Consider the following 15261-nt stretch of genomic DNA (forward strand, 5'->3'; position numbering starts at 1 on the left):
AAATAGGACTGCCACAAACATTTTTGCACATGTGGATCCTTTTCCCTTTTGTATGATCTCTTTGATTGGTATACAGACCCAGCAAAGACACTGCTGGCAAAAGGTATGCAGAGTTTGATAATTCTTTGGGCATAGTTCAAATTACTCTCCAGAATGGTTGGATCATTTCACAGCCCCACCAACAGTATATTTTCCCACATCTCTAAAATTTGTCATTATCTTTTCCTGTCATTTCAACCAATCTGAAAGGTGTGAAGTAGTACCTCAGAATTGTCTTAATTTGCATTTTTCTAATCAATAGTGATTTAGAGCATTTTTTCATATGACTAGAAATGGATTTAATTTCATCTGAAATTGTCTGTTCATATCCTTTGACCATTTATCGATTGGAAGAGTGGCTTTTGTTAATATAAATTTGAGTCAATTTTCTATATAGTTTAGAAATGAGGCCTTTATCAGAACACTTAGTTGTAAATTTTTTTTCCCAGTTCCTGCTTCCCTTCTAATCTTGGCTGCATTGGTTTTGTTTGTATAAAACCTTTTTAATTTAATCAGAATTATCTATTTTGCATTTCATAATGTTTTCTAGTTCTTTGGCCATAAATTCCTTCCTTCTCCATAGATCTGAGATGTAGACTATCCCTTGTGCTCCTAATTTGCTTATAGTATCACCCTTTATGTCATGAACTAATTTCAAACTTTTCTTAGTATAGAGTGTTATGTGTTGGTCAATACCTAGTTTCTGCCATACTATTTTCCAATTTTCTCAGCAATTTTTGTGAAATAGAATTTTTATCCCAGAAACTGGAGTCTTTGGGCTTATCAAATAGACACTAAATTACAATAGTCATTGACTGTTTTGTCTTATGGACCTAACCTATTCCACTGATCAACTACTCTGTTTCTTAGGCAGTACCAAATGATTTTGATGACCACTTCTTTATAATACAGTTTTAGGTCTAGCCCAGCTAAGCCACTTTCATTTGCATTTTTTTTTTCATTAATTCCCTTGAAATCCTCAAGCTTTTGTTCTTCCACATGAATTTCATTATTTTTCCTAGCTCTGTAATTTTTTGGCAGTTTGGTATGGCACTGAATAAGTAGATTAATTTAGGCAGAATTGTCGCATATTAGTTTGGCCTACCCATGAGCAGTACTCTTCCAATTGTTTAGATCTAATTTTTTTCGTGTGGAAAGTGTTTTGTAATTGTGTTCATATAGTTGTTGGCTTTGTCTTGCCAGGTAGATTACCAAATATATTATCTACAGTTATTTTAATTGGAATTTCTCTTTCTTTTGCTGCTGGACTTTGTTGGCAAGATATAGAAATGCCTATCATTTATGTGGACTTACTCATCATTTCTTATAGAAAAATAATATTCTATTACATTCATTTACTATAACTTATTCAGCCATTTCCCAACTGATGGGCACTCAGTGTCCAGTTCCTTACTACTACAAAAAGGGCTACCACAAACATTTTTTGCACAAACATTTTTCTCCTCTTTTATGATCTCTTTGTGATACAAGTCCAATAGAAATACTGCTGGATCAAAGGATATGTGTAGTTTTATTGCCTTTTGTGCATAGTTCCAAACTGTTCTCCAGAATGGTTGATCATTTCACAACATCACCAACAATGCATTAGTGTCCCAGTTTTCCCACATCCCCTCCAACATTTATCATATTTCCCTGTCATCTTAGGCAATCAAATAAGTGTGAAGTGGTACCGCAGAGTTATTTTAAATTGCAGTTCTCTAATTAATAAATGATGTAGAGCCTTTGATTGATCACAGGATTTTAAACTCTTTACCTTAACCAGAATTGCTCCCTGGGAAAGAAGGGAGAGCACACAATCTCATTGAAACCTAATTACCATGAGACCTGTTAGGAGAAATTAACTTTTTCTTTTTTTTTTTTTCTGAAGCATTGGGGTTAAATGACTTTTGCCTAGGGTCACACAGCTAGGAAATGTTAAGTGTCTGAGGCCAGATTTGAACGTAGATCCTCCTGACTTCAGGGCCAGTGCTCTATCACTGTATCACCTAGCTGCCCTGAGAAATTAATTTCTTCACAGAAAGTAGAAATGGAGAAATAACATAGGGATGACAAAGCTCACTGATTTGGGCATCATTGTGTAGAGCAGTGATTCTAATATTAATTGTTATGGGTCCCTTTTCAAAATAACGTTTTGAAAGCAGAATATATGAGGAGATTGAAAAAGAAATTACACTGAAATAATCAATAACATTTTTTTAAAGTTCCTGAACCTCTGATTGAGAGTCTGTGTGGTGAAGCCCCTCCTATTATTGTTGATTATTTATCTGATAAATAATAAAAATTCCAGAGGAGAAGGACAGAGTACCAGTTTGGGAACTAAAAGATCTGGCCATCAGTCCTGGATCTGCCACCCGAGAACCCTCATCTTTACATTCTAATTGAAAAAGTTAATTTTTTTCAAGAAAAAGACCTTTCTATCATCTGCTAAGGTTGAACTGCTTGGATAATCCTATGGGACCGTATCCAAAATGCTAAACTCCAACTAGAAAATATTTTGCTAGTGGGGCCCAACTATGAAGTGGTTGAGGGATTCCGTTTAACATTAAACTACTCAGAAAAGAGACAATTGTTTTGTGGTTCAGTCAGATGCCTAAGGACAAACAAGCTGTTATTCACACCCACCCTGCAAATTTTTATAGGTTCATAATTTAGCTTTAAGTTTTCACCCTTTAATGTGAACTCTAAGGTACTAAAAATTAGAAGTCATCTTTTGTCTGCTCCTTAGCTGGTAGCATCTGCTCATTTACTGAAGGCAGTTCAATATTTAGAGGAGGATCTTCCCAATAAGCACGGCTTAATGGAAAGTGTGCTTGAATTATTGGTGGAATTGTGATCTGATCAGTTATTCTGGAGAGCAATTTAGAACTATATGAGAGGATGTCCATCTGTTGGAAAATGGCTAAATAAATTGTGACATATGAATGAAATGGAATACTGTTATTTATAAAAAGTGATGAGCAGGTGGATTTCAGAAAAACATGAAAAGGCTCATGCGAGTTAATGCTGAGTGAAGTGAGCATCATACCCGTAACGTGTTCGTTCTCAGTCCTTCTCAATAACAGAGTGACCCAAGACAATTTCAAGGCTCATGGTGGAAAATGCTGTCCCTATCCAGAGCAAGACCAATGCAGTCTGAATTGAAGCAGACTATTTTCACTTTTTTTGTTTGGGATTCAAAAGCTTACAAAAATCAATGCTGAAAACCATATAGGCAACTGGAAAAAATAAAGTACTATTAAGTGCAAAGAAAAAGTGCTTGAGTAGTCAGATCTCAGCTAATTCTGTCATTTAATCGCAGGCCCTCAGTTTCCTAATTTGTATGTCTATATAACTACTTGTCCCAAAGGAGGTTGTGAGCTAAGTACTTAGGGAAACCTAGTGCCACAGAGATATGAATTATGGAATCTGGATAGGATCAAGGTTCAGGGTGATCAGCATTTCTCATTTCCATATGTTTAGTCTTAGCCTTAAATCTTGGGTTGAGAAGCAAATGCTCTATTACCATCTACCTTGTTAGAATTATAGGCATGATGCCTCAATGAGCCTAATGACAACAATTGGGATCATTTTTCTCTGAAAAACGTCTCGCAGGGCCGCAAAACTTAATGCTCGATCTCTGTAGATCTACGAAGTGGGCAGCCAAATCCTACCTAAGGTCTCAGGAGAGGCAAAGGGGGAGGGTGTCTTGTTTTTTTTACACTGTTAGCAGATATGGTTTATGTAAAAAGCTATGGGTGGTGGCTCCTGTTATTTTTCAGTGTGAGGACACATTAGCACTTTGGATACTTTAGAATCAGGCATAGTCAGGATAAGCAATCTTATCCTGAGGCCCAAGGAGAGAGAACGGACCCAGGAATCTTCTCTTTCTTCTCCTGCTGGGAGCCACCTTGCTCCTACTCCACCCTCTAAATCCTGTCTCAATCTCTCTATAGCCAACAGATAAAGCCTGCACGGAGTAGAGGGCAGGGCCATTCTTTCTCCAAGCATATGCTAATAGAGTATTGTCCAATTGGTAATTAACCTTAAGTGTTTGGACCATCAACTCAGTTTCAGCCCATTACATCTCAGTATATAGTTGTATCACTTGCTCTTCTCTTTATGGAAGGCATGGTCTATATTCTGGCAAAGCTTAAGGAAACCAAGCCCAGGCTGTTCAGGCAGAACTGAATCCCATTTTCCCCTACACTGTCTCCATCCTTTTCCCAAGGAGAGCCCACTTATCTCATTTCTTCTCAGGAGTCAGCAGTGACCTTAGTTGTTGGCAGTTTTTTTTCTATTAGGGGAGCCAATGCTCAAGTGAGGAGGGGGAACAGGTTGCACATGTAATGGAACTCTGTGGGACAAAGTGGAGAGTTGCATCATGATGACAGATTTTGGGAACTTGCTTGGGTCACCATAGCAAGGTTAAGACCAATAAACTCCAATGGACTCTTCAGAGTATGGCACCTCTGGGAGGCGTGTCTAGAGTGTTCATCTTTCCTTCAAATAGCTATGGCCTTGATTTATGAAGCCGATATCCAGAGAGCTGACATTTTGGAGCTAGTGTTGCAACCAAATCCCAAAGAAGGATACAGTTACAGTCATCCCTAAGGTAAAAGCACCTTTCTCCTTTTCCCTGCAATCATGCAACAACGTTCTTACATGTCACCATTGGAAAACACTACTTTTGCCCAAGCATTTTTCACCAGCTTTGTATCCTGATCTGACACAAGACCTAGAAAATGGAAAGCCAGCCAATGCAGGATGCCAATTCAGAACCAAAGCCGTGGAAGAATGGCATTATGGGAGAAAGAGGCTATGCAACTGAGGAGTCTGGGAATTTTCTTGTAGAATGAATTCTTTTGAATACAGAATCAGATATATTAAAGTGAATTGGCTAATGGGCAGACCACTCTCATCTGTTCCTCAAAAATGTTTAAAGGTCAGTCGTGTAGGTTAAGGTTAAATGTTTAGATCAAAGATGGGTGGCAACATTAAGGCATTCATAGTTGTAGTAACGCCAAAGCATGTGCTGATTTCTCCCAGATTTCTGGGTGCCTGAGAAATGCCACAAGCAACAAGGAATCTTTTGACCTAAGAAAGCTGCAGTAGGTGTGGTGACCTAAGGAGCATACTATAGAAAACGTTTTGAAATGTAGCAACAGAGGTACAGGCAGGGAAGAGTTTTACAGACCCATCTTTTGCTATGTATTTACAAAGTAAACCAATAGCGGAGAATCTATCACTAAGAGCATGTCTGAAATCTGGGGCAACACGCTTTTAAGGGCTATCTTTTCAACTACTGTTCTTAGGGCCAAACTAGTTTCTAGTTTGGAGGATTTATCAGGAAGCCATTTAAAGAGTCTAATTTATAACTGTCAAGATATTCCCCAACACTGACAGAATCACAGAACTGAATTCGACTTGAGTCCATCTAGTCAAACCAGGCCTTAAGAACTCCCTCTAACTAATAAATATGAGTTAATAGTAACAAATTAATTTTATTACTCATGATAAATATAACATCAATAAGTTGATATTTTATAAAATATGCACAAGTAAATATTTGTTAAATTTGTTTAATTCTTCATAAATAAGGATGAATCTGCCACTCTGGGAGGTAGTGTTTTCCAATTTTTAGATTTGTTTTTTATGATGAAAAAATCTTAATTCTGTCTTACCCACCATCTAGTTTTGTCCAGTGGAACCACACAAGTTTAAATTGGCTCTTTAACCCAAAAAAGATATAACCATTAAAGGGTTAAAATTTGTGACAATCTCTTCTTCCCATTATTCAGATTTTAAAGGTATAGTAAAATCCCTCTATATAATGTCAAGAGCCTGGACACCTTACCTTCTAAGACAGCATAGATATTCCCTGTAAATAAAAACCAAAACCACATTAAGGCCAGATGACATGCTCCCGGAATCTTCTGGCTAGAGGGACCTCAGTCCAAGAATACCCAAACAAAAAACAACTTAAAAAATCAGATTTGAGAATAATGGATGCTTTAGAAGGATTTTTCCCAGAGGGTAGAGGCTAGAATGAGCCTCCTAATATCGACCCCAATGATTCCCACCCTTACCATCTGTTTGTTAGGTAGAAAATCAATTACTCAACAGTTTATTTGCTGGATGTAAAGGAGAGCTTAACAGTAGCTTCCAGGAAGCGCTAGAGACATGAGATCACTCCGGTGGCTCAGGAGGGGAAAAAGGTTTATTAGGCCATTTCCAAGAGAAGGACTCTTAAGTGTAGCAACACTGTTCTGCTCCCACAGGCAGAAAAGAGGAAAAGGCAGCTGTGAAAAATGGGCCAACAGTCTTCACTACAGACCTAATTTCTTTTGACTTGAATAGCTTTTCTTTTGCAGAAGTCATATCCTCCTCCTGCACAGAAGAAACAAGTCCGTGTATACCTAGCCTCAAAGTGACACCGGCAAGATTCCTGACGATCTTAGGAAATATTTAGGACGAAGAGCCAAAGGGCTTCAGATGGCCTTTTCTCAAGAACTAGGACACGGCTATAAAGAGAAAGGAGGAGGAAAGGGCTGGCTGAGCCCACCACTACAGGAATGGGATGGTTCCACTCCCTGAAGCTTTTGGGTGATTTTATTTTTATTTATAAACAAGACAAAAATCCAAGCAGCATTAATTTAGAATAATTACAAAAAAAAAAAGTTAAAAAAACAGAAGACAGGGAGAGTCAGGAAAAGGAGTAGTGAGCATTTGGAAAGGAGGAAACATGTAGAACCCAGGCTCCGTCATGTACCAGCTGTGCTCCAGTGTCTCTGAGGCTGTAGGAGAAGCCCATCCTCCTTGTTTCCCAGCTGGTCACCAGACAGCAAAGTGGATTCTGTTGTGACTCTGGGATTAGCCACATGGGGCCCTGCCTGGCTGCTGGCATGGGGAGAGGAAGTGCTGTGGACTTCCCCTGGTCAACCTCCCCCCTCGTCATCACCCCTACAGAAGCTTTTAACCTTCCTGTCCAAAGTCCTCTGAGAATTTCTTCACTTTCAGAAGATCTTCTGCATTGACGGTGGGTCGGGTGGTGGCCAGAGACCGAAGCATGTCGGACTGTAAAGAAAGAAGAGGTCTTGGGACCAGGGCCTGAGCTGGTGAACTCTTCTGTTCCCAGCCGCCATCTTTTATGCTGAAAATTTCTCCGGGACTGGGTGAATTGGAATTTGTATGTTGGGGAGGAAGGGTATCTCGCCTCATAGCTTTTTTTATATTATATCATGAAGTCATTAATGGATCCAGCCATAATATCATGTATCTGCCTGAGCAGAGACAAAGTAATACTAAAGCTAGCAAATCAAAATGATACTTTATCAAATACCTATTGTGTGCAGTCAAATCCCTCAACTCAAATGGAATCATTTATATATGTGATGCTAAATAAAATTAGAGAAAACTGTACTGTCTGCCTCTCCACAAGCTAGAAAGACCTATGGGACTAACATTGTCACAAGTGGTTCTGTGTTTAGAAGAGGGCACGGTTGTTGGGGGGGCAGTGAAATGAGGAAAGTTCTTAGTTTGTATTCTGGCCATCTGTCTATTTACCATGCATACTACAGGCTCCAACAGCTTGTCACTGGGTACATCCATCCAAGTCATCTCAATGGCTCCAGGATCTCCTGGAGAGCAGGGGGTCAGAAGGTCATCTATCATGACTCCAGGGTTGGTGCGAGAAGGGCCCCGAACCTGGAATCAAACCAGAGACATAAGGGGCTCAGATCTACCAGCCCATCAAGACAATTTTTTTTTAAATAGATTCTAGCTAGACAAAATAGAAATAATTCTCTGAAGAATATTTTGGAGCTGAAAGGTGTTAAATAATTCTCAGATAATATTGGTTGTGTGTGTCAAGTCATCCAGGGAGATCATGGGAAAGCCATGCTGTTTAATTAAGATTGCTTTTAAGTCCAGAAGCAGAACATTGAAAAATCTACACGCTAATCTTTAGGAGCCGGCGTGGCACAGAGGAAAAAAATCTCAGGTTTGGAGTTCAGAAGGGTTCAAATACAGCTTCTAATGTGGATTAGTTAGATGAGCCTCAGTAAATCATTTAACTTCTCTATTCACTTCAAGCAGCTTTCTAGCTTAAATTTTAAGTTTCTTAAATTTAAAAAATTGAGTGCATATCTCTATTTTGTTCTTCCACCCGCCCATCACTGAAAACAAAAACCAAACTTTTTAACAAATATGCCCAGTAAGCAAAAAGACTTCCTTATCGGCCACGCCAGAGCCCCTTCCACCTCCAGTCAGAGCTGATTCCCTGAAGGATTTGAAGAAAAGACATTTGAGAGATTGTCCTGGTGGAAACTGCCCTGCCCCGTAACTCAGACTTATAATCCCTCTATTCTCCTGCTCCTAAATCTTCCCTTTCCTCCCTGTTTTAATGCCCACCTCCTTGAAGAACCTTCATTAAGTACCACTGTCCTCCCAGCATCTCTTAAAATGACAAGGAATTAAAAGCCAACCCTCCCTCCTCCCTCCCCCACCTCCAAAATGGAGAGGGGGATGTCAGACACGTACTCCCCACTCTCCTTGAAGAACAGGAACACACCTTCCAAAAATCCAGAAAGCACCAAAAGGGAGCCCCCAGAGCATGGCTGGCGCGGTGCCTGGCCGGCTCCCCCTCTGCGGGGCCCTAACTGCTCTACCTTTTTGAAGTGTGTTGCCGACTGCACTTTGCGCACAGGCTGCATGAGAGAATCCCGCACGATGATGCTGATGTCGGCTCCCGAGTAGCCGTCGGTCTTCCGGGCTAGCTCGAGGATGTTGGCCTCCGTGAGGCTGTGGGGGGTGTTCCCGAGATGCAGCCGGAACATCTGGGTCCGGGCCGCTTCCTCAGGCAGGGGGATGTAAATGCGTTTTTCAAACCTAGAGGATAAAACACCAAGGATTGGTGCTCCAGGTTTAGAGAAGTGTGGAAGTTCCATTAAGAGTCTCAACTCCTGAAACCAAGTACCAAGGTGAAAAGGCGGGTCTACCGGGGCCCCATTGCCACGTGACGTCACTCCCCAGATCCAACAAAGGTACAGAACTGATGTTACCCTGTGGGAATCTATGTGGGGAATTGGGAAGATAGGAGAGGGGCTCTGAGCGAATGGATTCATAATAAAGGAGAGAGAACTGAGTTACCCCCACAGCACCGACTTCCTGACCTGGCATCCCCAGACCTATCCATGGATAGATGGCAAGGGCTCTGGGAACTGGCTTTCTTACTCTTCTGATAACAGTATTTCAATACAACTGTGTTCCTTTGCAATCCTCCATTTAACAGCACAGTCCTGAGCGGCGACCTCTGCCCAGGGCTGAGGTTGCCCAAATCAGCCAGAGAAACCGTGGGCTGATCGTGTAGGTTTTGGCCAAGGAGTCAGGGTGGTTGGTCCATGCATGACTGATAATAAGCAGGAGCCGCACTCACCTCCTTCGAATAGCTGAATCCAACACCCACGGGATGTTTGTGGCCCCCAGGACCAACGTGCCGTCGTTGTTGTTGCCGACCCCTGGGGAAAGAAGACCACAAAGCTGACTGTGATAACATGGCCATCGCCGGCCACCATCTTTGGGAAAGTAGCCTGGGGGCTCACTAACAGGGGGGTGAGGGGAAGGAGGAGAGACACCAGCACTTCCTGAGATGAGAACAGACTCCTGTCTGTGACTGGGCAGAGAACAAAAGAGGGCAACGACAAGGACCCGTGGGCCTTCAGGGCTCTGCTAGGCTGGGCCCTCACATCTCCCTTGGTGACCAGTCAGACAAGACCCGGAGCTCCTTCAGAGTACTGGTGTCTTTGGCCAGAGTTACATAAAGAAGGCTAAAGTGGACAGAGGGGAGGCAGGAGAACAGAGTACAAACAGTCCTGAATACTGAATAGAGAATTAAGAAACTGGTATTAAGGCATACACGTATTTCTTTTTTTGAACCAGGACGTCCCGTTTCAAGCGCAGTATCCAGTTCCAAATTCTCCTCTGTGGTCAGCCCAAGTTGGCACCCTGGTCTGGGCAAACCCCAACTCCAGCACAGGGAGGAGGGGGCGGCCCACCAGAAGGGCCAGGGCAGCCTTGGCCATGTCCATCTCCTCATCCCGGGCCGTCGGGAAGTGTGCATGTATTTGGGGTGAAGATTCTGAGACTGAGGAAGCGGGGCTAGGGCCACATCCTGCTGCTGCTCCCCAGCCCCAAGCAGCGTCCCGCCCACCAAGAATTGTGGTGCATCCCATGCTAACGCTCACCCTGCATCTGCACCAGGAACTCCGTCTTGATCCTGCGGGCAGCCTCGCTCTCGTTTTCATTCCGAGATCCGCAGAGAGAGTCGACCTCATCGATGAAGATGATGGAGGGTTTGTGCTGCCTGGCCAGCTCAAAAAGGTTTTTAACAAGCCTGGAGGAAAAGCGGGGATGTGGCTGCCCTGGCTGGCCCAGCCCTCTCCACCCCCAGCAGGACCCATGGGCAGGTGGGATCCAGGACTCAGCCTGTGCCAGCAGCCCCGGCTCCAGCGAGCGCAAGGGAGCACGGCCTGGGGGCTGACTTACTTCTCACTCTCCCCCAACCATTTGGACATCAGATCTGAGGAGGACACAGAGAAGAAGGTGGAGTTGTTGGCTTCTGTGGCCACAGCCTTTGCCAAGTAAGATTTCCCTGTGCCAGGGGGTCCAAAGAGCAAGATCCCTCTCCAGGGGGTGCGCTTGCCTAGGAGAGGAAATGGAAAACAGGTGAGTACCAAAGGATTCTGGACTGATGGCAGAGGGGGTACTGTTGGAGCCGGGCCCTTTGGTCCCATCTGTAGTCTGACCATCCTCCTAGGCCAAGACTTCTGAAACTTTTTCCACTCGTGATCCCTTTTCCCCCCAGAAATTTTTACATAATCATGGGTGTACAGGTACATAAAACAGGCATACGAAGCAAACATTTACCAATAATAAATCATAATTTTGCAGCTCTCACATTCAGCTACAATACCCCATAAGGGCTCACCACCCACAGTTTAAGAAGCTAGGTTCTGGATGACCCTGAGGCCATCTCCAGCTGACTCAATGACAAGCCTACTGACACTGTTCTTGTGGACAAGCTGGATAAGAAGTCAGTTAACTTTCAACTTAATTTTTGGTATTCATTCCTCACCTGTGAATAAGTGCGGGAACTTAATTGGCAAGATGACAGCTTCTTTAAGCGCTTCCTTGGCTCCCTCCAGGCCAGCCACATCACTCCACCGAATGTTGGGCTTCTCCATGACAATGGCACCTACAACAAGGAGGTAGTACTCCCTAAGGCAGGGGCTCCACAAGGGCCTGGAAGCTGACCCCTCAGGGTCTTATGCAACTTACCCATCAGCTGTTCTTGCAGTTTCTTTTTCTCAGGATTCTCTCCTTCACTGTCACTGTCACTTCTGTGGAAATGAAACAGGCAATCAAAAAGTGATACTTCATATTGGCAGCAAGGAGCTCTAGAAAATAAAGGCCAATGTCTGGCTAGAAAAGGGATGGTCTTCAAAGAGCTACAGAGATCCAGTGGCAACACTATGAGTAGCTACATCATAGCATCCTCCCACCAAAGCCTGAGGGAGCCCTTGGTCACAAAGGGATATGCTTGGAGAATTAAAAAAATTTTTTTCCATCACAGAAAGAAAAGATACCCAATCCATCCAGATAAGTAGGAGCTAATTTATAAATCAATATGCTATTGTTAGGTACAGCTCTTCAGGGCAACAAGATAGTAATAACCAGCATTTACACAAAGCTCTATCACTCAATAAGTACTTTACATACATTATATCCGTAAATGTCACAAAAGCTCTGGAGAACAGATAATGCAGGATTAGCATTCCCATTTTCCATATGAGGAGACAAACTAAGAGATGAATTGACAAGCGTGGCATCAGCCACTCAGTGTTTGTGACAGCGCAAGTACCAGAAGTCTTCCTGACTAAAGCCCATTCTATCCCCTCCCCTATGCTGCCCCCTCTAAAGAATTTTAACACCCCTCCAATCCTCTAACCTTGATGGGGTGGAAGAGGAGCAGACTCCCTCCCATCCACAGATGACTGTCACCATAGAGGAAAAATCCAAACATTGTAGCAAAATCTCTTTCTGGAAGAAGGGCGTGCACCCAGGAGCCTTCCTGGCCTCTGGGAAAAACCTTCCACTCACAGCACCCACCCTTTCAAATCATGTCTCCTCATGACAATGTGCTTTCTACAGAACGCATATTCCTCTCCCAGAGACCCACCTGCTAGCTGATATTTTGTTTTTTTATTCTCTGGGAAACTTCAACTGGAATTTGAGAGCCAGGCACCCCAGGAGTTCAGGTTAATTTTACTAGAGCATTTAAAAAAAATTATTTATCTAATTTTATTAGATGACATCACAAGAAAAGGAAATCTGTCCTTGAGGGTCTGGAGATTCTCTTGGGCATGTTGACTCTACCCCTACACACTGAGATACTCACCCCTTGCTGTCATTTGGAGTTTCTTTCACGGGCTTTTTGCTTTGCTTGTCTTTATTCCGTAAGTAATCCTTCAGCTTCTCAGCTCGATCCAGGTACTGCATACACTTGCCCCGGATGCTCTCCTTGGCTTTGTCACTGTGTGCCTCATCTGTAAAAGGGCAGCCCCAAAAAAGGCCCATTGAGCCTCGGAGTCACCTCCTGCTTGTGGGAGGTGCCTATGGCAGCTCCGGCCCCACCCTGACTCACATTTGATTGCATGTAGGAAATACTCCACGGCGTGCTGGTAGAGCCGCAATGCCTCCTCATAGTTCTTGGCTTTGTCCTCCTCCGTCGCCTTCGTCACCAGATCAATGGCCTTCTGGAAAGACAACATAGCACAGGGCTCCCAAACAGGTCCTGAAAGCACTCAGTCTCAGGCAGCAGGAAGCCATGAACTCAGGCTGATTTATTCATTTGTCCTAGGCCAGGAGAGCCAACCACTTCCCAGCCATCAAATAGAAAGGCTTTAAAAGGGAGCACTAAAAGATGGTCTTCCCTTCTCCACAATAACCACAGTTAACAGGCTTTTCACACTCAATCTCCCCTCTAGATTCCAGCAGAAGGAAACCTGAACTAACATCCCAGACTAGAGTTACAAAAAGATGGAGGAATCACTCTGTTATTAGGATGTTTTATTCCACTACCTCCAAAAAAAAAAGTTGTCCCCAACAGAAGATCTAAGAAGTCGCTACCAATCCGTAGTTGAGAATGAAGATGAGAAATGACGCAATTTCCAGAAAACAAATGGACAGAGGATGCTCTCAGTCCTGTATCCACTTATAAGCTCCACTGTGTGGATTCCAAGGGAACTTTATTCAATTCCATTGGCCCCACTGAGTGGGCTTCTGTTGGTTAGTTGGGAAGAGGAGACTTCCCAAGGCCTTGTGTTAAGTGTGGGAATATTTTTAATATAGAGTTTAATGAGCAAGAACAAAAGCAGTGTTTTTTTATCTGAAAGCTATAATGTATTGATAGTCATACAGAATCATGTAATACACATAACACCAGCCATCCCCTCCCTCTCAAGTAGGATTTTAAAGGATCTTTATGCTCCAAAGTCTAGTTGTCCAAACTCCCGATTTCATCCTTTGTAAGCAGTAGGAAGCATTAAGCAGAAACAATAATCACTGGGATTACAAAATTACAATCGTTAACTAGAACTCCATTTCTAATAAAGTGATAGACTTCCTGGTCGACCATCTCTGGGGGCTAAGGTATCATCAAATGTTGAGACTCTTCATCAGAAAGAGCCAGACATTTCCAAGTGATGTGATAGATGAAAGAAATCAATTTTAGTTAATGGCAAACCAATCCAAAAGCTTTAAAAGATAGGAAAAAGAGTAAGAAACCGTTTGCTACTAAAATCTAAGGGTTTTTAGTCTTTTCATGGAGCATACTAGAATTTTTAGTCTTAGTGGATGAAGAGCCTCAAAGACAAAATTCTGGCACTTTTGAACCCTCTGCTTGTTCTTTGCTGCTGCAAATTAGTACTCCAAAAAAGCTGTCAATGCACTAGGAAAGAAATTTCTGCTGGGTGTGTTTTTAGCCAATCTAGGTACAAGGAAGGGAAGGGACTCTGTGATTTCATAGCCACAGAATACTTCCACATGAAGTATTAGTAAAAGTAGGCAAAGTACCTAAGTTTCAAAATGGAAATTTTAGGAAGTGAGATCAATAAATATATAAACCAGCTTCCCCTGCTGTATTTCTTGATAACAAATTGCTCCAAAGGGTGGACAAAGACAACGATTCCCATTTCTATAGTATTTTAATCTTTACAAAGTACATTCTGCTAAGAAGTCCTAGGGAGGTATGTAGCGCCTGTCTTATTGTACCCATTTGACAGATGAAGATCCCAAAGATCACAGAGGTGAGTGACCAGCCTAAGCCCGAGATATGGGAAAGGGTGTGGAGCCCCTGCCCCAGGTCCTCCCGGCAGTCTGCTGTCAAATGGAAACAGGCTAAAGCAAGACAACCAGGGTCCAGAGAGGCTGCGAGGAAGACAAGCAGGCGTCCAGCTAGGACGCCCGGGGCCCAGGCGGCCTCAGTTCGAATCCTGGCCCTACCACAGCTGCCTGGGTGACCTTGGGGCAGGGCAGGTCCCTTCTGCGGGTCTCAGTTTCCCCACCAGTAGGAAGGAAGGGGGCTCCGCGGCAGCCCGGTGCCTCAAGCGGACCCAACACCTGCCCTGCTTCCCTGGGAAGGCTGAGGGCGGAGGTGGGGGAGGATCTGGGTCCCAGCCAGAACGTGCAGCGGGGGTAGGGTGGGGGGCTCACCAGACCCCCCGGGAGGGGGGGGCAGCAGGCAATGGTCGAGCCCAGGCGACCTCAGTTTCCCCAGCTGCGGGCCCCGGGCATGCAGAGGGCCGGGGGCCCATCCTCCTCGCCCGCAGGGCTCGGGCTGGGCCGGACCACGGGCCTCCCGGGGCGGCCTCGGCCTCGGCCCCGGCCCGGCTTCCGGCGCGGCCTCCCCCGCCAGGCCCCCGAGGCCGGTACCTGGAGAGTTGAAGTTGTCATTTCATCTCCCGGGCGGCCCCGGCAGCCCGCGGCGCTGGTTCCGGCCTCGGTGCGGCCCCTGAGGGAGGCCGAGGGCGCTGGGTCCAGGACGGGCCGACGGGCGGAAGGGGACGCGCGGCGGGCGGGGCCCCGGCTGGGCGGCCTCGGCTCCGCTCGGCTCCGAACCCACCGCGAGCGAGCGAGCTAGAGGGACAGAGCCAGCGAGAGGGCGGC

At 44.4% G+C, this 15261-nt stretch overlaps 1 protein-coding gene across 1 annotated transcript; it reads right to left on the reverse strand.

Moving 5' to 3' along the window:
• Positions 1-6238: 6238 nt before the first annotated feature.
• Positions 6239-15142, reverse strand: VPS4A (vacuolar protein sorting 4 homolog A). Its single transcript, XM_051974719.1, has 11 exons — positions 15028-15142; positions 12740-12851; positions 12494-12641; positions 11374-11435; positions 11171-11290; positions 10582-10738; positions 10281-10429; positions 9473-9554; positions 8706-8925; positions 7603-7743; positions 6239-7113 (listed from the first exon to the last, which is right to left on the reverse strand). Exons 1-11 carry the CDS (start codon positions 15046-15048, stop codon positions 7012-7014), a joined length of 1314 nt encoding a protein of 437 aa, XP_051830679.1. The 5' UTR covers positions 15049-15142; the 3' UTR covers positions 6239-7011.
• Between the last annotated feature and the right edge of the window lie 119 nt (positions 15143-15261).

Source organism: Antechinus flavipes, chromosome 2 (assembly GCF_016432865.1).
Source record: "Antechinus flavipes isolate AdamAnt ecotype Samford, QLD, Australia chromosome 2, AdamAnt_v2, whole genome shotgun sequence".
NCBI lineage: Eukaryota > Metazoa > Chordata > Mammalia > Dasyuromorphia > Dasyuridae > Antechinus > Antechinus flavipes.

Excerpts from the sequence above, each read along its gene's own strand:
- VPS4A (XM_051974719.1), bottom strand. The coding sequence starts at position 15,048 with ATGACAACTTCAACTCTCCAG. Across the intron at positions 8,926-9,472 it reads GATTCAGCTATTCGAAGGAG|GTTTGAAAAACGCATTTACA; the intron begins GTGAGTGCGGCT and ends TTTATCCTCTAG. Across the intron at positions 7,744-8,705 it reads CGGCAACACACTTCAAAAAG|GTTCGGGGCCCTTCTCGCAC; the intron begins GTAGAGCAGTTA and ends GTTTGATTCCAG.